The sequence below is a fragment of the Nomascus leucogenys genome, chromosome 21 (genome assembly GCF_006542625.1).
Source record: "Nomascus leucogenys isolate Asia chromosome 21, Asia_NLE_v1, whole genome shotgun sequence".
NCBI classification, from domain to species: domain Eukaryota; kingdom Metazoa; phylum Chordata; class Mammalia; order Primates; family Hylobatidae; genus Nomascus; species Nomascus leucogenys.
In genome coordinates, this window is record NC_044401.1 from 866,240 (window position 1) to 888,378 (window position 22,139).

General features: G+C 42.1%; 1 protein-coding gene across 2 annotated transcripts in view; it reads left to right on the forward strand.

Moving 5' to 3' along the window:
- HGD (homogentisate 1,2-dioxygenase) overlaps positions 1 to 22,139 on the forward strand; it is a 55,600-nt gene that overhangs the window by 14,878 nt on the left and 18,583 nt on the right. The window contains exons 5-9 of one of the 2 annotated variants that reach the window (XM_030801715.1): positions 14,928 to 14,987; positions 16,992 to 17,083; positions 19,963 to 19,997; positions 20,822 to 20,901; positions 21,469 to 21,568. In XM_030801715.1, the coding sequence (XP_030657575.1) occupies positions 14,928 to 14,987; positions 16,992 to 17,083; positions 19,963 to 19,997; positions 20,822 to 20,901; positions 21,469 to 21,568 (367 nt within the window). The remainder of the gene's footprint in view (positions 1 to 14,927; positions 14,988 to 16,991; positions 17,084 to 19,962; positions 19,998 to 20,821; positions 20,902 to 21,468; positions 21,569 to 22,139) is intronic. The other variant, XM_030801716.1, reaches the window with a different exon arrangement.

Sequence of the window (22,139 nt, forward strand, 5' to 3'; positions counted from 1 at the left end):
GCCTCTCAACCTTAATAAATCTTCATAGATTTGTTTGTAGTTGTGTGGACAACAGTGGAGCCATACTTGTTTTATGTAGTTTTATTCAGGGTGGGGGGTTAGGTTTTAAACCTAACCTTCAAGGAAAATACGTGATGTGACTCTACTTTGAGTGTGATGTGTAATATGCTCAGTAATATACCTTTATTATATATTATTATTTCCTTGACTGTCATTGCTACATTTTATTTAATATGAATACACCCTTTCATAGGAATTATTTTGGAGGTCAGGTGACATATCCATGGAAGATAATCTTGTTCGAATAGGATTTTTCTAGCTTTGTCTTTTTTTTTTTTTTTTTTTTTTTGAGACAAGAGTCTCACTCTGTTGCTCAGCCGGGAGTACAGTGGTGTGATCACAGCTCACTGCAGCCTTGACTTCCCAGGCTCAGATGATCCTCTTACCTCAGCCTCCCAAGTAGCTGGGAGTACAGGTGTGCACCACAATGGCCGGCTAATTTTTTGTATTTTTGGTGGAGAAAGGGTTTCACCATGTTGCTCAGGCTGGTCTCGAACTCCTGGGCTCAAGCGATCTGCCTGCCTGAGCCTCCCAAAGTGCTGGAATTACAGGCATGAACCACTGCACCCAGCTTAGCTTTGTCTGATTATATGAGTAAAATATACTTATAAAAACCCAAAAATATTGTAGAAATTAATAAAATATTACTGGAAGTCTCCCATCATAAGTGAGAGTCAAGTATATAATTTGTACATGTTAATTCATTATTTCATAAATAGTTGACGTACATTTTGACCAGGAAGTTTGAAGCAACTGGATTAAATGCCTGTAATTTAATTACATGCCTGTAATCCCAGCACTTTGGGAAGCCAAGGCTGGCGGATCACCTGAGACTGGGAGTTCGAGACCAGCCTTACCTGAGGTCAGGAGTTCGAGACCAGCTTGACCAACGTGGAGAAATGCCATCTCTACTAAAAATACAAAATTAGCCAAGTGCAGTGGCGCATGCCTGAAATCCCAACTACTTGGAAGGCTGAGGCAGGAGAATTGCTTGAACCCAGGAGGCGGAGATTGTGGTGAGCCAAGATTGCACCATTGGACTACAGCCTGGGCAACAAAAGCAAAACTCCGTCTCAAAATAATAATGACAATAATAATAATAATAGCTGTATTAGAAGTTTCTGCTTGTTTTCTAGGTGACCCTCAGCCCATATTTGTTCCTATTCTCCCCGCTTCCCATGTTGCCCATTCTAACCTATGGTTAGAATGGCTTTGCTTTTGTCCTTGAACTTGTTGCCTTTCTTCTGTTTTGAATTTCCTGAACACTTTCTATATGGTAGCCACCAAATGAATTTCTTCCCCAATATCTTCCCTGCTCCTTTGAGAACTTGTCTTCACACACACTGGGAGAGAAGTGCCTCAGTGTCTCCGTGTCTCCGTGAACACCGGCTCCATCCAGGTAGCAGTTTATGATCTTTCTGACTTGTGACCTCTGTCACCTGCCAACTACTTCTCTTTCTGTGATAAACCCTGGCTGATCTTGCAAAATCTACCCTTTTGTCTTTTCTTTTACACCTTCTTTACACGTTAATATCTCTTTCCAATTTTATACTTCATTATTTAACCACAGCATTTTGCATTCATCACTTTCTCCCTCATAACCTCCTCCAAATATGTTCTCCAGACTCTCAGCAAGAAAGGCTGAGAAATTTATATTTAGGTACCCCTCTGACAGTCCTTCCCAGTTGAAGCCTGTGTGATAGGTATGTCTTCTCCTGTCATAGACCACATCCAATATTTCATCAGCTTCACCAACTATCCACATTAGTCATCTCTGGGAATTTGAAGACCTGAGGATTGCCTGATGATTCCTCCAGTGTAACATTTAGTCCCAAAGGCAGCATCATGCAATATGCGATCATCACTGTCATCCTTGACACCCTCTCAGGAAGACTGGGGGCTGCTCCCCCTAAAGCCTTCATTTCTTTAGTGTATATTTAATCAGTTATCCAAGAATTAATGCAACCTTTTTTTGAGTGTATTTAAATTCAGCCTGAGGACATAAATTCAATTCATTAATATCTCACATAAGAAGTATACCTAATTTTATGTGTCTGTCTCTAACTTCTGAAGTCTGAGAATTTAATGAACTAATCTACATCCAATTTAACCATGATTTTACAGATTTCAGCTAGGATTCCTGAATTCGCGTTTCTCTTTAAGGGTCTTTTAAAATTTATTTTTCTTATCGTTTCATCTCTAACCTCTTGATTGTTGAAAGATCAGATTCTTGACTCAGTTAAGACTCAGCTGAGAAAATTACCTGTTGGTTCTTAACCAGTATAATTTGGACCAAGTGAGAAATACCTTAAAGCTAATTAAAGACATATCATAAAATGCCTTCTGTCTCTAGTACATGCAAATTATAAAAAAATGTTTCAAAACAATACACCCTTACAGGGTGTTTGCTGTCTAATTTGTCAAACTTTCTGGGTTTTGCCATCCTGAAATCCCCTTCCCTCCACAAATGTCTTGGATTTTCCTGCCTCTTTTGCCCAAGTCTCTCCTATTCACAGCCAGATTCCTTGAGAAATAATCTAAACCCACTTTATCACCCTCATTCACTCTTTAACCCTATGCAATTCAGCCTGCCCAGATGACTCTATTGAAAATATTTATACCCGCTTTACACAATAGTGCATCACTCTCTAATTAATACATATTTTTATTTAAAACTTACATAAAAGTGTCAATGCCCAGTAATTCTACTAACACAGAGTTAACAACTTCTAATGTTTTGGGTTCTTTCAAGTCTTTTCTTTTTGTACATATATGTAAATAAATAATTCCTAGGGTCCTATGTAGCCAGTAACCAAAAGTAATTTAAAATAATATCTGGCCAGGCACAGTGGCTCATGCCTGTAATCCCAGCACTTTGGGAGGCCAAGATGAGAGGTTCACTTGAGTTCAGGAGTTTGAGACCAGCCCTGGCAACATAGCAAGACCCTGGCTCCACAAAAATGAGAAAAAAATTAGCTGAGCATGGTGGCAAGCACCGGTAGTCCCAGGCACTCAGGTGGCTGAGGTGGGAGGACTGCTCAAGCCTGGGAGGTCAGGGCTGCAGTGAGCCCTGTTTGTGCCACTGTGCTCCAGCCTGGGCAACAGTGCGAAACCCTATCACAAAAAAAAAAAAAAGAAAAAGAAAGTAAGAAAAGTAAGAAAGAAAGAGAAAGAAAAGGAAAGTTAATCTTTACTTGCTTTTCCTGAAAACATTAAAGAGTATCCAATATATGACCCACAGCAACACTTTTTAAAATCCCCTTTTTCCAGTTTTTCCCAGACTCCAACCCTCTCACATCTGTCTTCTCTCACCTCACCTCTCACCTTCCCCAAGCTCTTCATGCCTCGTCACCATTGATTGTTGGCTTCTGTCTTCCTCCCTGTACATTCTGCCTCTAGAAAATGATACCTGCACTGTAGATCCCCTACCCCCTTTGGCTGGGATAACACACTAACAGTGACCTCCATGGCAATACTGGAGTTCAAGGGACTCCAGTGAGAATAGGCAAATCTGAATTTTCTGCAGAGATCAGGGAAGGGAAGAGGAAGAGGCTGTGAATACACTTATAATAGTGCTTTTTTAAAAAAAATATCAGTTACATATATATTTACTATAAGCTCATGGTGTAATGCAGTCTTAAATTATTTTTATTTAAATATCATATTTTGCTCCTTTTTCCATGTCTTTTTAAACTTCTTGAGTGTAGATATTTTTGATATTATATTATAATCCAATAAATGTTTATAAAACAATTCGTATATTGTGAGATATTTGAATTTTTTTCCATTTTTGCTATTATGTAGTAAATCCACACTAAATATAATCCTTTTCTCCTCTACATCCCAGCCTGGAACAACTGACCTCCTTCTTTTCTTCCTGCATCCCCTTTTTTCCCTGGGTTCCATGACATTGCATGATTCCTAAACCTGCAAAATAAGTGTTCTTCAAGGTCCTGAACTAGAATCTTGATATAGTTTGACTGTGTCCCCACCCAAATCTCATCTTGAATTCCCACGTGTTACGGGAAGGACCTGGTGGGAGGTAGTCTATCTGCACAAGCTCTTTCTTTGCCTGCTGCCACCCAAGTGAGACATGACTTTCTCCTCCTTGCCTTCTGCTGTCATTGTGAGGCTTCCCCAGCCACGTGGAACTGTAAGTCCAATTAAACCTTTTTCCTTTATAAATTACTCCATCTCGGGAATGTCTTTATCAGCAGCGTGAAAATGGACTAATACAACTCTCACCTCCCCCTTGTCATCATCTCCCCTCTGAGAGAAGGGGAAGTACTTACTCTCTCTCTTCCCTTTCTCTTCCTTACCGTCTTTCTTATCCTCCTCTTTTCTTCTCCTTCTTGTCACCCCAACCTTCCCCTTCCCCTCTGTATTCGTCTGCTAGAGCTATCACAACAGAAAGATACTGGGTGGCTTAAGCAAAAGAGATTTATTTTCTAACAGTTCTGGATTCCAAGATTGAGGTATTGGCAGGGTTGCTTTCTTCTGAGGCCTCTCTTGTATCTTCTCCTTGGCTCCTCACATCATCGTCCCTCTGTGTCTATAGCCAAATTTCCTCTTCTTATAAGGACAGCAATCATATCAGATTAGGGTCCACTCTAGTGAGCTCATTTAAATTTAATTATCCCTGTAAAGACTGCATCTCCAAATATAGTCACATTCTGAAATACAGGGGGTTAGGACTTCAACATATGAACTTGGAGGAGGAACACCGTCTAGCCCGTAATTCTCTCCATCTGCTTCTTTTTCCCTCTAAATATCTACTAAGGATTCCCACTCTTCTGGATTCTCTTTGCCTTAGAGATGAAGGGATAGTTGTTGATAAGAAATAACCAAGTGGGACAAACTAACAGGAGGAACTCCTTGAGCAATAGAGGATTTTCCTAGCTCACTACACTGAATCAGGTGCCAAGTCCATAGAATGGTGACGCCTGAGTATACATAAGAGTTACCAGGGGACTTGTTGAAAATGTAGATTCCTCAGTCTTGCTCCCCAGAGATCCCAGTTCAGTAGGTCTGAGGTGGTACACAGGAGTCTCCCCAGATGATTCCCATGCAGGTTGGTGCTGGATCGCACTTTATGAAATTCTGCTGTAGAGTGTGCTTTCAGGATCTCTCTGGTTCCTTTTTTCCTTTTCCTACCTCCATCTGGTTCAGACCTCATTTCTTTTTACCTAGACTATTATAATGACCTTCTATCTGATTCCTATGTCTTCCCCTCCCTATCCCACACCGTGCTGCCAGAATCAGCGTTCTAAATTATCATCTCAAAAATCTTTAAATCCAACCATCACCCACTCCCTCCACTGCCCAGCCAATCCAGTGCAGGCTTCCAGATAACAGATCAAGAGCTCTGATTCACTATCACAGCCTTTCAGACTCTCCACTCCCTTCCATGTCCCCTACCTATCAGTCACACTAGAACCATCGTCATTTTATCTACCTGGGATTTCCTGTTCTTCCTTCACAAATATTCACCCATCTAAATCCCACTCATGATTTATGATTCATTTTAAATAATACTTTCTTCATTATGCCCTTTCAATATTTCTCAGAGTATTTAAGGTTCTATGTCTCTATCATCTTCATCTGATCTGCAGTATTCAGTACGTGCCTTCTTCCAAATAGAATCGCAAGTATTTGTTGAATTTACTCCCTGATAGTTCAGATCCTATCATTCTATAAATAAATTAGATTGCATTTCTCTAAATGCATTCAGTGGTGTGTGCCAACATTACAACGCACATTCCCCTGCTCAGCCCTTTTGGACAGCTTGCTAGCTCTTTTTACATTTCATCTCCATCAACTTACATTTCACTTCTTGCAAAGATATGGAGCTGTCTGCAAACCAGATGATTTCATTTCTTATATCTCTTATTTTCCATATATAAGAATGTTAAATAGGCCCTGTGCCAGGACTTATTCCTGAGAGAACATTTCTATTTACATTTCTCTTCCAAAGTTATTTGCACTCATCCACTTCCTTGTTTTTCTATCATGAGGTTTTCACATTTCCAGGATCTTCTGTAACGGATTACATGAGGGAAGAGACAATGTCATGTTCACCTCCAGCATCTAGCATAAAATCTGGCACACAGAGAGGTTCAATAAATATTGTTTGAAAGAATTAATATAAGGGGATTAGACAAGAAACATTGACCCTGAAGGACCTAAGCAGGGTTAGTGTCCCAGGAATCAGACTGGCCAGGGTGATTCAGCACTGGAGGAAAAGTAAACGAAGGTCAGTTTGAAAGACGAGGTACAAGACCATTAAAAGGAGGGAAAGCTTGGGTTTAGGAACCAAGGAGATCAGGAATAATTTGGGAAACAGGTCAAGACAGGCTAAGATCAAAGGGCTCAGGGTGTAAATTAATAAGAGGGTCTGAGAAAGTGTTGGCATCAGTTCTTAGTAGAGAAAATTTAACTGTTCTAAACCATCATTTTTTTCACTTCTAAAATAGAGATGATAATAATAATCACAGGGAGCCTTAGAGAGTTGTTGTGAGAATTAAATGTCATCCAACAAATATTAATTGAGTGACTACTATGTTCTATACTCTGTGCTAGGTGCTAGGTAATGGATTTAAAGCTCTTAGCTTTACATTCAAGGACAAGGTCAAATGAGAATCCAAGTTTTTGTCCTTGATGGCTCATCTTCATTTGTAGCCTCATGAAAGACTTTTGTTTTGTTCTGTTTTTTGAGACAGAGCCTTGCTCTGTCACCCAGGCTGGAGTGCAGTGGTGTGACATCAGCTCACTGCAAGCTCCTCCTCTTGAGTTCAAGCGATTCTCCTGCCTCAGCCTCCCAAGTAGCTGGGATTACAGGTGCCCACCACCATGCCCAGCTAATTTTTGTATTTTTAGTAGAGACATGGTTTCACCATGTTCGCCAGGCTGGTCTCGAACTCCTGACCTCAGGTGATCTGCCCACCTCAGCCTCCCAAAGTGCTGGGATTACAGGCGTGAAACACCTCGCTTGGCCTGAAAGACTTTTAGAAATCTAAATTACAGTGACTTGGATCCTCCTTATCTATACTCTTGCCTATCACCTCAAAGAACTCCAATAGATCAACCAAAGCCTGATTTCTCTCCACATAATTCATGCTACTTTTTTTTCCCTCAAATTTCCAAAGTTTCTGAAGAATTCAAGTGAGCCACGGTTTTATTTTAATCCTTCCTATCTTTCTTAGCCTGGACTGAAACTCACCACCACAAATTACCCTGGATCTCTCTGCTAACAACTATTTATACATTGTATTAGTCCATTCTCACACTGCTATAAAGAAATTCCTGAGACTGGGTAACTTACAAAGAAAGGAGGCTCATAGTTCTATAGGGTGTACAGGAAGCATAGTGACTTCTGCTTCTGGGAGGGGCCTCAGGATGCTTCCAATCATGGTGGAAGGCAAAGGGGGAGCAAGCTATCTCAGATGGCAGGAGCAGGAGCAAGAGAGAGAGAAGGGAGGTGCTACACACTTTTAAAGACCAGATCTCATGAGAACTCACTGTCATGAGAACAGCACCAAGAGGGTAGTGCTAAGCCATTCGTGAGAAATCCACCACCATTATGCGACCACCTCTCCCACTCTCTCTTGCTCCTGCTCCCATCATATGAGATGCCTCCTTCCCCCTTTGCCTTCTGCCATGATTGAAAACTTTCTGAGCCTTTCCAGAAGCAGAAGCTGCTATGTTTCCTGCACAGCCTGCAGAACTACGAGCCAATCAAACCTCTTTTCTTTATAAATTACTCAATCTCAGGTCTTTCTTTATAGCAGTGCAAGAACGAACTAACAAAGAAAATTGGTACCAAGGAGTGGGACATTGCTATAAAGACACCTGAAAATGTGGAAGTGACTTTGGAACTGGATAACTGGCAGAGATTGGAAGAGTGTGGAGGGCTCAGAAGACAGGAAGATGAGGGATAGTTTGGAACTTCCTAGAGACTTGTTAAATTGTTGTGACAAAAATGCCAATAGTGATATGAACAATAAAGTCCAGGCTGAGGAGATTTCAGATGAAAATGAGGCACTTACTGGGAACTAGATCAAAGGTCAAACTTGTTATGCCTTAGCAAAGAACTTGACTGCATTGTGCTCCTGCCCTAGGGATCTGTAGAACTCTGAACCTGAGAATGATGATTTAAGGTGTCTGGTACAAGAAATTTCTAAGTAGCAAAGCATTCAAGATGTGACCGGGCTGCTTCTAACAGCCTATGCCCACATGCATGAGCAAATAAACGACCTGAAGTTGGAACTTAAATTTAAAAATAAGTTTAGATTTAAACCTATATTTAAATTTTAACTTGTATTTAAAGGGAAGTAGAGTGTAAAAGTTTGGAAATTTTGCAGCCCGGCCATGTGATAGAAAAGAAAAGCCCATTTTCAGGAGAAGAATTCAAACAGGCTGCAGAAATTTGCATAAATAAAAAGGAGCCAAATGCTGATAGCCAAGACAATGTGGGAAAGTCCTCAAGGGCATTTCACAGACCTTTGGGGCTGTTCATCCCATCACAGTGCCCAGAGGCCTAGGAGGGAAGAATGACTTTGTGGGTCAGGACCAGGGCCTCACTACCCTGCACAGCCTCAGGACACTGTTTTCTGCATCCCAGCCGCTTCAGCTCCTCCTGTGGCTCAAAGGGACCCAAGTACCGCTTCAAAGGGTGCAAGCCATAAGCCTTGGTAGCTTCCATGTGGTGTTAAGACTGCAGGTGCACAGGATACAAGAGTTAAGCCTTGGGAGCCCCCACCTAGATTTTAGAGGATGTATAGAAAACTTAAATGTTCAGGCAGAAGCCGGCTGCAGGGGTGGAGTGCTCACAGAGAACCTCTACTAGGGCAGTATGGAGGGGAAATGTGGGGTTGGAGCTCCCACACAGAGTCCCCGCTGGGGCATTGCCTACTGGAGCTATGAGAAGAGGGCTACCATCCTCTAGACTCCAGAAAGGTAGATCCATCCAGAGATTTCACCGTGCACCTGGAAAAGCCACAGGCACTCAATGGCAGCCCATGAGAGCAGCTGCAGGTGCTGAACCCTGCAAAGCCACCTGAGTGGGGCTGCCCAAGGCCTTGGGAGCCCACCCCTCACACCAGTGTACCCTGGATGTGGGACATTAGGTCAAAGGAGATTTTTTTGGAGCTTTAAAATTTAATGACTTCCCTGCTGTGTTTCAGACATGCATGGGGCCTGTAGACCCTTTGTTCTGGCCAATTTCTCCCTTTTGGAATGGAAGTATTTACCTAATGTCTATACCCCCATTGTATCTTGGAAGTAACTAACTTATTTTATGTTTTACAGGCTCATAGATGGAAGGGACTTAACTTGTCTCAGATGAGACTTTGGACATTTGAGTTAATACTAGAATGAGTTAAGACTTTTGGGCACTGCTGGGAAGGCATGGTTATATTTTGACATGTGAGAAGGATAGGAGATTTGGAAGGAGCCAAGGGCAGAATAATATGGTTTGGATCTGTGTCTCTACCCAAATTTCATATCAAATCGTAATCCCTAATGTTGGAGGTGGGGCCTGGCAGGAGGTGATTGGATCTTGGGGACAGTTTCTCATGAATGGTTTAGCACCATCCCTGTTGGTACTGTCCTCATGATAGTGAGTGAGTTCTCATGAGATCTGGTCATTTAAAAGTGTGTGGCACCTCCCACCTCTCTCTCTTTCTTTCTCTCTCTCTTTCTCTCTCTCTCTCACTGCTGTTCCTGCAACGTAAGCCATGCCTGCTCCTGCTTCACCTTCTGTCATGATTGTACATTTCTTGAGGCCTCCTCAGAAGCTGAGCAGATGCCAACATCATGCTTCCTGTACAGTCTGAAGAACCATGAGCCAGTTAAATCTCTTTTCTTTATAAATTACCCAGTATCAGGTATTTCTTTATAGCAATGTGAGAACAGACTAATATGTACATTATGATGACTATTTCACCTAGAAGTTACTTCAAAATTCTTGGATAGGTGGTACTGACTTCTAATGATACGTCTGTCTATCCTCAGCCAGTGTTGTTGAGAGTACTCAAGTCATCCAATCTAGTTGAGTCCGTGGGAAATTTGGAGGGAATCTCAGTAAATTAAAGAATCTCAGTTTTGAAAGGGATACTCGGATCATCTAGTTCAACTCCCAGTATTCTAACTGGAAATATTTAGGCCAATTATCTAATATTTTCTTTTCATCTCTGAGCATGAATTTTGAATCTTGATAATCAAATGTTGACACCAATTCTGTCTTCCTCCTTTGGTAATCTTAAATAATTTTTAATTCTAACTTTGGACACCCTTAAAGATGCTTTCAAATTATTTTTGACCACCTCATTTCTAGCAAGTAAAAGTTTATCTTCCAATAGAACTCATAGAATACAGTTGTAAAATATGTGAAGCAATAATATAAGTAAAAGGATAAATAGACAAATCCACAATTTTAGTTGGAGACTTCAACACCCCTCTCTCAACAGTTGATAGAACAACTGAACAGAAAGTCAGAAAAGATATAGAAGTGATCTACAGCAGGAGCAGGATTGGAAAAAAAAATTTTGGAAAAGAAAAGATATGGAAGTGATGATTTTACACATGTAGGAAGAACTGACATTTTACCTTTGTACTTTTAGAAATATTTGATTTTCTGAACATTGCCTGAATGTTATTTTGACTTCCAAAAGATCTCACAGTCCGGGCACAGTGGCTCATGCCTGTAATCCCGGCACTTTGGGAGGGCGAGGCAGGTGGATCACCTGAGGTCAGAAGTTTGAGACCAGCCTGGCCAACATGGTGAAATCTCATCTGTACTAAAAATACAAAAACTAGCCAGGCATAGGGGCATGCACCTGTAGTCCCAGCTACTCAGGAGGCTGAGGCAGGAGAATTGCTTGAACCCAGGAGGTGGAGGTTGCAGTGAGCCAATATCGCGCCACTGCACTCTAGCCTGGGTGACAGAGCAAGACTCCAACCCCCCCAAAAAAAAAAGATCTCAAAAATTTACTTTAGTCTTGTTCTTAGCAATGTTCTCAGTGCCTTAAATTTATTCATCTATTCAGTCATTCAACAAATATTAATGCCTACTATAGTCAAGCCATTGCATTGGGCATTACAACTGATTTTATTGTTTTTGAAATGTTTAATAAGTAAATTCTATATAGAAGAAGCTATTTAACAATAGTGTATAGTAGAAATAAACTATTTTAAAAAGTTGTAGGACTATATTAGTCTGATCAAGCTGCCATAACAAAATACCACAGACTGGGTAGTTTAGACAACAGAAATGTATCTTCCTACAGTTCTGAAAACTGAGAGTCCAAGTCCGAGGTGTTAGCAGGGTTGATGTCTTGTGAGGCTCCTCTTCGGTTTAAAGACAGTCCTTCTTACTGTATCCTCACATAGCCTATCCTCTGAGTGCATGCAGAGAGAGAGAGATCTCTTCTTCTTATAAGGCCATCAATCCTATCAGATTAGGGCCCCACATTTATGATCTCTTTTAACTTTAAAATCCATCTCTAAACATAGTCACATTGGCGGTTAGGGCTTCGACACACAAATTTGGAAGAGGACACAATTTAGCCCATATCAAGGACTAAATCAGTCAGCAAGCATCCTTTACTTCTTTCAGAGGTTCTTCTCTGGAGAGAATTATGAAATTATAGTTCTCACCAGCACCCGTTGTTATATGTAAGAAAAAAACAAAATTTGGAGAGAGAAAATGGCTTTCCTGAAGATCACAGAGTAAATGGGAACAGAGACAGTGGCAAAAACCAAGTCTTCAGTGCACTGTCCTTTTGGTCTGGCCTTAGATCAGAGAGTTACTGCTCCACAGCATACAATAAAGCTGCAGCTGGCTTTAATAGATGTTTGCACCATGCACTCCATGGACGCTTCCTATTAATCCTCTGCTCAAATCTCCCTCCTCCCACTTACCAAAATATCACATCAGCGCTCCTGACCAAAATCTCTGCTTTCTCTTGTGAGTACTGAGTTTATCAGAACCACCTTGGGGATTTTCTTATCCTTCATGATACAGGCCCAGTATGATCTGAATATAGACTCTGTATATCTTCTGCCATCAGGGCCAACAGATAAATGACTCCTCTCCCTATACCATCTCTGTCATTTGGCGAGGACCATTTTTTGCATTAGAGAAGGTTCATCAAGGTCATTGCTTCTTCCAGATTGTGGGCCCTGTTGAAGGTATGTTCTCTTCAATACGAAATGTAGTCGCATTTTCTTCCACCACCTCAGGCTCTCTGTTCTCATGACTTGAGGGCTAATGTGCTACAGAAGACCTTGAAAAATGACCAGCTGACCTGGTCAACCCATCAGTCTCTCTGGTTCAGCCTTTTCCACTCAAAGAAGACAAATCCCTTCTCTGAGGGCCAGGACTTTATTTCCACTCACAGCAGGGGTTTTGTTTGTCTGTTTGTTTTGTTGTTGTTGTTGTTGTTTGTTTTTTGACAGAGTCTCGCTCTGTCGCCCAAGCTGGAGTGCAATGGTGAGGTCTTGGCTCACTGCAACCTCCGCCTCCCAGGTTCAGAAGATTCTCCTGCCTCAGCCTCCTAAGTAGCTGGGACTACAGGTGCATGCCACCACACCCAGCTAATTTTTGTATTTTTAGTAGAGATGGGGTTTCACTATGTTGGCCAGGCTTGTCTCAAACTCCTGACCTCATGATCCACCTGCCTTGGCCCCCCAAAGTGCTGGGATTACAGGCGTGAGCCACCGCCCCTGGCCTTACCACAGGTATTTTAACATCAGGCAGATGTACAAAGGTATTGTCCCAGTACAACAAACCGGGCAGCAAATCCCCTGCTACTGGGATTTCTCCCTCTCTCTCTCTCTCTCCTTTCTTTCCCCTTGCTCGTTCTTTTTTCTTGATCACTTTTTTCCTTAGATTTGTAAATCCTTAGACTTGTACTAATTAATCACTCCTGCTATTTAGTAACTGGCATTGTCACTGCCACGTATGGCCCAAGATGCCAGAATTCAGTTGATTGATCGGTTGGTTGGTTGGTTGGTTGACTGGATGGACTTTTCTGAGTATGATGCTTGGTTCATCAATACAAGAATCACAGAACCTCTGGATTGGGTGTGCTGATTCTTAAACCCTAGCTGCACATTAGAAGAACTTTTATGAAATACCGATGTCTGGGCCCTACCTTCACAGATTCTGATTTAATTTGGTCTTGGTCTCAAAGGCTCTCCATGTGATTCTCATGAATGGCCAGGATTGAGAATCTCTGGATAGAGTTAAAAGATTACCCAGGCAACCACTGATCTGATACTTAAATCCCTTCTACTGGGAAATCCAGAAATATGACTCTTTCTGAAACTAAGATTCTACGTAGTATTGTCTTCCTAACAATCTTCCTGGGTATAAATACTCTGCTCTGTTACTATAGAAGGAAGCAGCAGGTAATGGTTAGTGGTAGACCAGAACTTCCCCTAAAAAATCCAGCAGTGCTTAGCTGTGGCACTTCCTGATGTCAGGGAAATATCCTCCTAGGTCAGTGGTTCTCAACTGGGAGAAAATTTCCCCCAAGTGATGTTTGGCAATTTCTGGAGACATTTTTGGTTGTTACAACTTGGTGGAATGTTGCTGGAACCTGGTGGAGGGAGGCCATGGATGATGCTAAGCATCCTACAATGCACAGAACACCTCCCCACAACAAAGAATTATTTGGTGTAAACTGTCAATAGTGCCAAGGTTGAGAAACCATTTCCTAGATCCTTGCCCTCAGGTCCCCCTATTATACCCCTAAGAGATACCATCCTTAATGAAAGTAGTCCTAAAGCATTTCCTTCTTTCTGAAGCATGATTTCAGCACTGTTTCCCAAATCAACATTTTACATCCTTTTTAAGTATCTTAGAATGTAACCATCCTGCTTTGCTTTTAAGAAATGAAGGCTGCTGCCTGACTGTGTGTGTCAGAGAGGCAGAATAATCCCAAGGCTGCCTTTTCCACTTGCTGCTTCCTTTCCCATCTGGCTGCCTCCCTGAAATACAGAATGAGCTGAGCCCTATGACCTGATGGAGGCCCTGCCAAGCCCACCTTGACCAGGTGCTGCAGCCAGTGGAGCTAGTCTTCAGGGAGCAGGTCGTTCCATGAAACGTGGCCGCTGGGCTTATCAGCTGCCAGCCTGGATAAGTCAGGCCTGCTGCCCAAGTTGATTAATAAGCGCTCGGCTGACACTTCAAGGGCCTAAACCTGCTGATTTTCCTGCCCTCTTCCTTAGATCATTTCATTATCAAATTAAATATTGTTGTGATTTAAACTGAACTGTCAGGCAGCCTAGGGACCAACGTGGGGTTTGGTGAAGCAGCTGAACCTGGTACTGCATTTACCAAATCAGATCTCAGCTGGGTGCTCTTTGTTTCTCTTAAAAAAATAATTTAGAACTCTAAGGGCTTGAAGTAGAAGTAGAACCTTCCCCTGCAGTGTCAGGAGCCCACACAGAGAGGCTGGCATGCCAGGAAAGGGACCTGATTATAAATAGCATGAAAAGCAGCATCAGTCAAAACTCACTGAAGTGCCTGAGCAAAATGTTAAAAGAAACAAATAGCTTTCAAAAAAGGAAGCAATGGTTTTCTTTTATTTTTATAATTTAAAGTGCTAAGGAACAAAAGCAGTTTATATTCATACAGTTTTAAACACACAAACACGCGTGTGCACGTGCACAAATAACATACAAACTAACAGAGTCCCTTTAAGGAAATGATGGATAATCATTTTAAAATAACAAAATCAAAAGTAGAGCCTCACAGAGGGGGTAGCTGTCCTTTCTTTTCTATGCAATTGAAGCTGTTTATTTAGAAGGTCTATGGTTTACCCTTGTGAAGTAATTTTTCTGTATGTGTATTTTTTTTCCAGCTTAGATGGAAACCATTTGAGATTCCAAAAGCATCTCAGAAGAAAGTAGACTTTGTGAGTGTAAGTCAGTCCCATCCACACCCTTCCTACTGCTCTCCTCTCTTCTGTGGTGAGTGAGCCAACCATTTGCAGGCTGAATGCCAAGCAGAAGCAGCTCTATCAGGAGGCAGCAGAGACAAAACCACCTGCGTATGCTTTGGGGGCTGGCGGAGGGATGTCTTACTTACAGAAACCATATGGCCCCTGACACCAGAGGGTATTCATGAACTATTTATATCTCAGAAAGGCCAATGGCAATTGAACATTTTCCTACTTAAGTTCCTTTCTTTTGGCTAGAACGGGGGCTTTTAACCTTTTTGCTCGCTTTGATAGTCTGATGATGTCTTTGTTTATAAATGTATAAAATAAATTATATAAAATTACAAAGAAGCGAATGATATTGAAATTAATGATAAAAATACTATTAAAAACAAATTTGATTTCGTTTATAGTCATTCATATGCTTTCTTTTTTTTTTTTTTGAGACAGAGTCTCGCTCTGTCGCCCAGGCTGGAGTGCAGTGGCGCGATCTCTGCTCACTGCAAGCTCCACCTCCCGGGTTCACGCCATTCTCCTGCCTCAGCCTCTCGGAGTAGCTGGGACTACAGGCGCCCGCCACCACGCCCGGCTAATTTTTTTTTGTATTTTTAGTAGAGACGGGGTTTCACCGTGGTCTCGATCTCCTGACCTTGTGATCCGCCCTCCTCGGCCTCCCAAAGTGCTGGGATTACAAGCGTGAGCCACCGCACCAGGCCATGCTTTCTTGTTAATGTGCTAAATCATAATATCTATGGAAAACATCTAATAATTCTGGTATGAGCATCAATATACTTTGAGGTATCTATAACAACTATAATGTGATATCCATGATTTTTATCATTGATAAAGTTACAGGCACCTCTAATACTGCTGTGGTTTTTTGCCCACATTCATATTAGTGGAAAGAAATGATAAATTGCACTCAGAGATTAGCAAAGGTAAATATAAAATATTTCCGATCCAAGTTCATAGTCTTCCTGAAGTAGATGCTTGAGCTAGAATGGCGTCAATTCAGCATGGCAACTCTAGTTAGAACAATGCTGATTGGAAGCTCTGTTTGGTCCCAGGAGTATTGGAATAACTGCACAGAGCAAGGAGTATCTGGGGAAGAGGAGAAAGGAGCTCTAAGGAAGTGGGGCTCAAAGAGACCAGTGGAGGGTTCTGCAGACCAGCCTCAGCTCTTGGCTTACTTAGGGACAGTCTGAGTGCCCAGCCATAGGATAAATTGCTGGAAACATCTTGAAGTTCTCATCTTTATTAAGTGCTCCAAACTCTTTGTAGACTCACTTAAATATACCCTAAACTTACAAATTGAGTTAAAATACAAAATGATATCCCCATCTCCTTTCTTGTGTGAATTGTAGATACCTGGAGTAGCAGAGTTCTCTCCTTTTGACTCTCCATATGCAGGTTTGGGGCTGAGGGCTATTTTGAGAAGACCCATGTGTTAAGGTTTCTTGCACTGTGGATCATCTGGTCACACAGCAGAGAGAATTACAGTCCATCAGAATACAGTCCTCTGCCCTGTTCCAGAGAGATTAGGCTGACCCTATTCAGAAGCAGAGGGCTGCCCATAGTGGAGTGTACTTGAGGGGCATTAACTGGTCCCTGATGCTGCAACCTTCCTCCCCAAGCCTCCTAGATGCCTGATGGTACCTCCAACAGAATCTCTTCTTCCAGTTGATGTCAAGCATCAAATTGATAAAATACCAAGTAATGAACTGATACTCTGTAAGTTCTTCTGATATAGCCACTAAGACAACCCAGATTTAGGCCATGGCTAGAGACTAGGGTAAACCACAAACTACCAAACATGAGTCAGTAAATTCAAGCTCCTCAGAGGCTGCCTGGATTCCAAATGTCCCACTGGTCCCAAAGGGAAGACCCTAGTAGAAATGTGCCTCATGACCCGCAGGGACCAGTGGAAGGGCTGCCTCTTGGGCACCGTTCACATTAACCTTTCCCTCTTCTGTGGCTCTCTCCCAGGGCCTGCATACCTTGTGTGGAGCTGGAGACATAAAATCTAACAACGGGCTTGCTATCCACATTTTCCTCTGCAATACCTCCATGGAGAACAGGTAACTGGCTCAGTTCTAGGGCAGGACATGCCCATCTTCTAAGGGCTGTTGGCCAGAAGGCAAACTCCAGGTTTCACTCTTGTGAAGTCACATATGCACATACATAGTTGTTTTTGTTATTGGTTTTTTCCTCAAGGCAATATTGATATATATTTATTGACAACGATAATGAATGAGACAAAAGGCATTTATCTTGACTGAACATCCGTGATATAAACAAGAACATCACATAACAATGTAAACAGAAAAGGGAGGATGGAGCCCTGGAATGCAGGAGTAGATCGAAAGGCATTTTGACTTTAAGTTTGAGTCCAAATATCCTTCTGTTGTTGTTGTTTAATATTTCAAGGATTTTTCTGAGCCAAACATGAGTGACCAATGGCCTGCAACACAGCCGTCAGGAGATCCTGAGAACATGCGCCCAAGGTGATTGGGCTACGGCTTGGTTTTATACATTTTAGGGAGACGTAAGACATCAGTCAACACATATAAGGTGTACATTAGATCCAAACTGTGGTTTTTATCTCAGTAGAAAAGTAACAGCAGATTTAAAGCAGGCAGAAAAGAAAGAGAAATAGAGAGCTTAGAAACTCTGTAGTTGCAGGTTGACCTTTGGGCTCTGAATGATACAATTTTCCCATCGGTTTAAAATGTGCACAACAGACTGTAATATGTAACCAGCTGGAGTACTAGAAACTCTGGCATACCCTTGAACTTTTCCATTTTACACAAACACTTGCAAGTAGAGGCACCTTTCTCCTTGTCTTTCCTCATTCTTAGATTATTTGTTTCCCATGTTTTTTTTTCTTAAAAGGAGGAACTGAGCTGTGGCATAGGGGTTTTTTGGGTGGTGGATAGGTGTACTGATTGTAGGCAGGACTCCACAGTATTTCACCACCGAGTCGTTTCCACCCTCTTACGTGTCTCAGTTTCTCTCTCCAGAGATCTAGCACCTCTGAGAGGCCTCAAAATGCCAAGTGATTGGCTCTTATATGCGTTTCCGGGACAAATCTTTTTAAACTATTTTGGGGGGGGGTTCCCTGTAGGACCACTGCACATCACAGGGGATGAATCCCCCAGACACTGCAACTCAGCCCCTAGTCACCCAGGGTGCCTTTCAGTTGGGAAGAACAAAATGCCCTTTCTCTTCAGAGCTGAGGAGCTCAGTCTCTCATTTATGCACAAAAATGACAGTCACGCGAACGCGCAGGCAAGCCAATCGAGCTAAATTTTGGGAGAAAAAACAATGGAGAAGACCATTTAGAATGCACCTCCAAACTGGAAACCAAACAGGGTACCCAAAAGGGGGTCATTCTTGTTGTCTTTAGAAAAAGACAACGGAGGCCGGGCACAGTGGCTCACACCTGTAATCCCAGCAGTTTGAGAGGCCGAGGTGGGCGGATCACGAGGTCAGGAGCTCGAGACCAGCCTGGCCAACATAGTGAAACCCCATCTCTACTTAAAAATACAAAAAATTAGCTGGGCCGTGGTGGCGGGCGCCGTAATCCCAGTTACTCAGGAGGGTGAGGAAGGAGAATTGCTTGAACCCGGGAGGCGGAGATTGCAGTGAGCCGAGATCACGCCATTGCACTCCAGCCCGGATGACAGTGTGAGACTCCATCTCAAAAAAAAAAAAAAAAAAAAAAAGAAGAAGAAGAAAAAGACAATGGAGAAAATCCTTTAGAATGCACCTGTGAACTAGAATTAGGCACCTAAACAAGAACTTCCCAGGAGGGAAAAATCAAGAACTGTCAACCAAACAGGGCTCAGGAGGACTTAACAGTTCCATCAGAGGAGAAGCCCAAAGTTGAAGGTGCTTTCAATGGGTCCCTGCTGGTACCTTAGCTCTGAGTTCAGGCAACTCCTTCAGGATTCTGAGTCTTCTCTGAGGCCCAATGTGTCCAGGTGCCAAATTATTGTTGACAAAAATAGTCAAACTATTAATATGTAAAATATTTGAATTGATGTATTCTGAGCCAAATATGAGTGACCAGTGACCCATGACCCAGCCCTCAGGAGATCCTGAGAACACGTGCCTTTGAATATCCTTAATTTCTAAGGTTCCCCAGGGCTGTTCTTGAGTCCCAGGTCACACTGTGTGAGTTTCCACTAGGACCACTCGTTAGTAGCAGGCTACCCGACTTTGGCTTCAGCTAATAGTTCTGTGTAAGCTTAAAATTCCTAAGTAGAGGAGCTTATATACTGGCTTTGCAAAACAAAGTATGCAAATAGCATTCCTGCCTTATTATACACTACCTCTGGAACTGGACCATTTGTGTCCAAAGCCCAACTCTGCATTTCCTGGCTGAGCGACCTTGTGAGCCATGAATCAGGGACAAGATCACAGCCCTGTGACAAGGCTCTGGAGGCCTCTTTTTGGGTCAAATCTCATATCAGGCCACCTCCCCTCTCTCCACTTGAGCCACACTGGCCTTCATTCACTTCTTTCAACCTGCCGCATGCCCTCCTCCTTCTAAGCACTTGCACTTGCTGTTCCTTCCGCCTGGAACATTCTTTCCTTTCTCCAATCCCTCACCTAGATAACACCTTCAGATCTCAGGTCAAATGTGTCCCTTCTTTGAAGAAGCCTTTGCTGATTCTTCAAACTAACCAAGTCCCTATTCTTTCATTCCCTTGAACTTGATTTTCACAGGGTCATTACAGTCTGCAATGATATTGTTCCGTAATTATTTGATTGCTCTCTGACTCCCCACGAGACTCTAAGTTCCACAAGGGCAGAGCCTGGGTCAGTTTGCTCCCCATTTTATACCCAGCTCTGAGCTTGCTACATAGGCACTAAACAATGATTTGTGTTATGAAGTAATTTGTCTAGACAATGTTAAAACTGAAAATCACAAGAATTACTCTATATGTTTCAGATGCTTTTACAATTCAGACGGGGACTTCTTGATTGGTGAGTTCTGAAGACTTCAGACCCCCTCACCGTTAACTGACCCCTAACCACAAGCTGCTTTCTAATTTTATGCACATTATTTTCCTTCATTCTCCAACCTGTCTTATTTCATTTAGTGCAATCCAGAGACTGAGGTCTAGAGGCCACAGGTGGTCTGGAAAAGATTTCTAGTGTGCCTCAAAGCCCCTACTCTATTTCCTTGTCTCTCTGTCTTTGCCCATCTGTTCTGGACCTTTCTGATGTGGGAGACCTGGGCAGCTGAAAAGAAATGAAGACTAATACTAATGGGATTAACTTATTACGGTAACTGTATTTGCCTTCAAACTCACTCAGTAAAAGCCCATTTATCATTAGTAACTGCAATTTAAATTCAAATTTTCATGAGACCATCTAAAATGTAAAGTCTACCAGGGATTGTTCTGGTCTGCCTATTACATTTGATGGTTTTTTAGTATCAATATTGTAGAATCAACATTTTCGTGTATATGTTACACAAGCAGACATCAGCCTTTCACTGGAACTATCAGAAATGGGTGATTTTCCATCCTATTTCTGCTACCCCTTTTTGGCCATGTCACAAAATTGTGCGTATACAAGTTCCTTGCCTGGTGACCAAAAAAGCAGAGTCATTGTTTTATTCACATTCTTCTAGATAGGAAAATAGCTAATCTAAGTTGTCAGAATTTATCTTTTTCCCCAAGAGACTCAATAAAGCTCTTTTCATTTGGAACGAAAAAGCAAATGCAGCCTTAAGCCTTTCCTGTTCATGAAATGGTTATCACACCAAAAGAATTGCTCACCACTGCCCTGTCTTTTTTTGTCAGTTCCCCAGAAAGGGAACCTTCTCATTTACACCGAGTTTGGCAAGATGCTTGTACAGCCCAATGAGATCTGCGTCATTCAGGTTGGTGATGTGTCCCCTTCTCTTCCCTGCCTCTCACTAATTTGGGAGCAGTCAGATGTTTCAGCTGCTGCTATTTCCAACTCTAAAATTTCTCTGTCATGTCTGGGCAACGAGGAGGGAATTTGAGTTATGCAGAAGGTTCCATGTGCTGAAGAGTAAGCAAGCTTGGGTGCCTGCTTTGTTTTAATATAGCACATAATTCTAAAGGAAAGACCACTTGTCATTGCACTTTCCTAAATATTTACATACACTCTGGATAAGGCCCTGTTGCCACTAATGGCAGTAGAGGCAGTGAAGGTGGACTTTTTTTTTTTTTTAGTGTGGCTAAATCAGGCTTACCATTTTCTCCGGACCCAATGAGAGGGTAGACTAGAATTGGCTTGGGTCACATATGTGATAGGCATTCAGTTTTTCTTTTTAACTCATGTTTGCTCTGGTCACCTCCCAAGCAGCTCAACAAACCAGAGCTTTACTTTTGCATGTGGGATGGGCTATGGCTCTGGGCAACTTCTTTATAACTACAGCTGTGATTTCAGAGGGCACACCAGTGTCTGCTTTCCATTCCAGAGAGGAATGCGGTTCAGCATAGACGTCTTTGAGGAAACCCGGGGCTACATCTTGGAGGTCTACGGTGTCCACTTTGAGTTACCTGACCTTGGACCAATTGGTAAATCTTCATTACAAGCCTCTAAGCCTCGCTTGAGATATAGGACACAGATAATTGCATGAAAGTTAAACATCCTTCTCTTTTCGCTGTCTCACTCAAACTTCCACTTTTCTCTCTAGACAAATTCTTCTCTAGACCAAGTGTCTTCCTAGAAAATATATGCAAAACAGAAAGCAACTGAAACCAATCCATTATAAATCTCTCTAGAATAGTATCTAGAATTGGAGATAAAGACAGCACGTAATAGATTTCTGGTTGCATAGTGTGTACAAGAAAGAATATAGAAGTTTGGGTTACTGTGGGCTTGGGTCACCAGAAACAGCTCCACAGAAGAGATGAGAATTTGACTAATTCTTTATGAAAAGTTCAGGAGAGTAAAGAGGAAAGGGCACAGCTTTGCAAAAGCATATAAGTGAGAATGAGCTTTGTGATTAGGAGGAACATCTTTTTGTTAAGTCAGTGAGGTTTATAATGGATTGGTTTGGGTTGCTTTTTGTTTTGCATATTGCATAGACAATGAAGTGGGAAGGCCATAAAAATGCCCTGGGCTGTATTCCTATGGAAAGGAGGG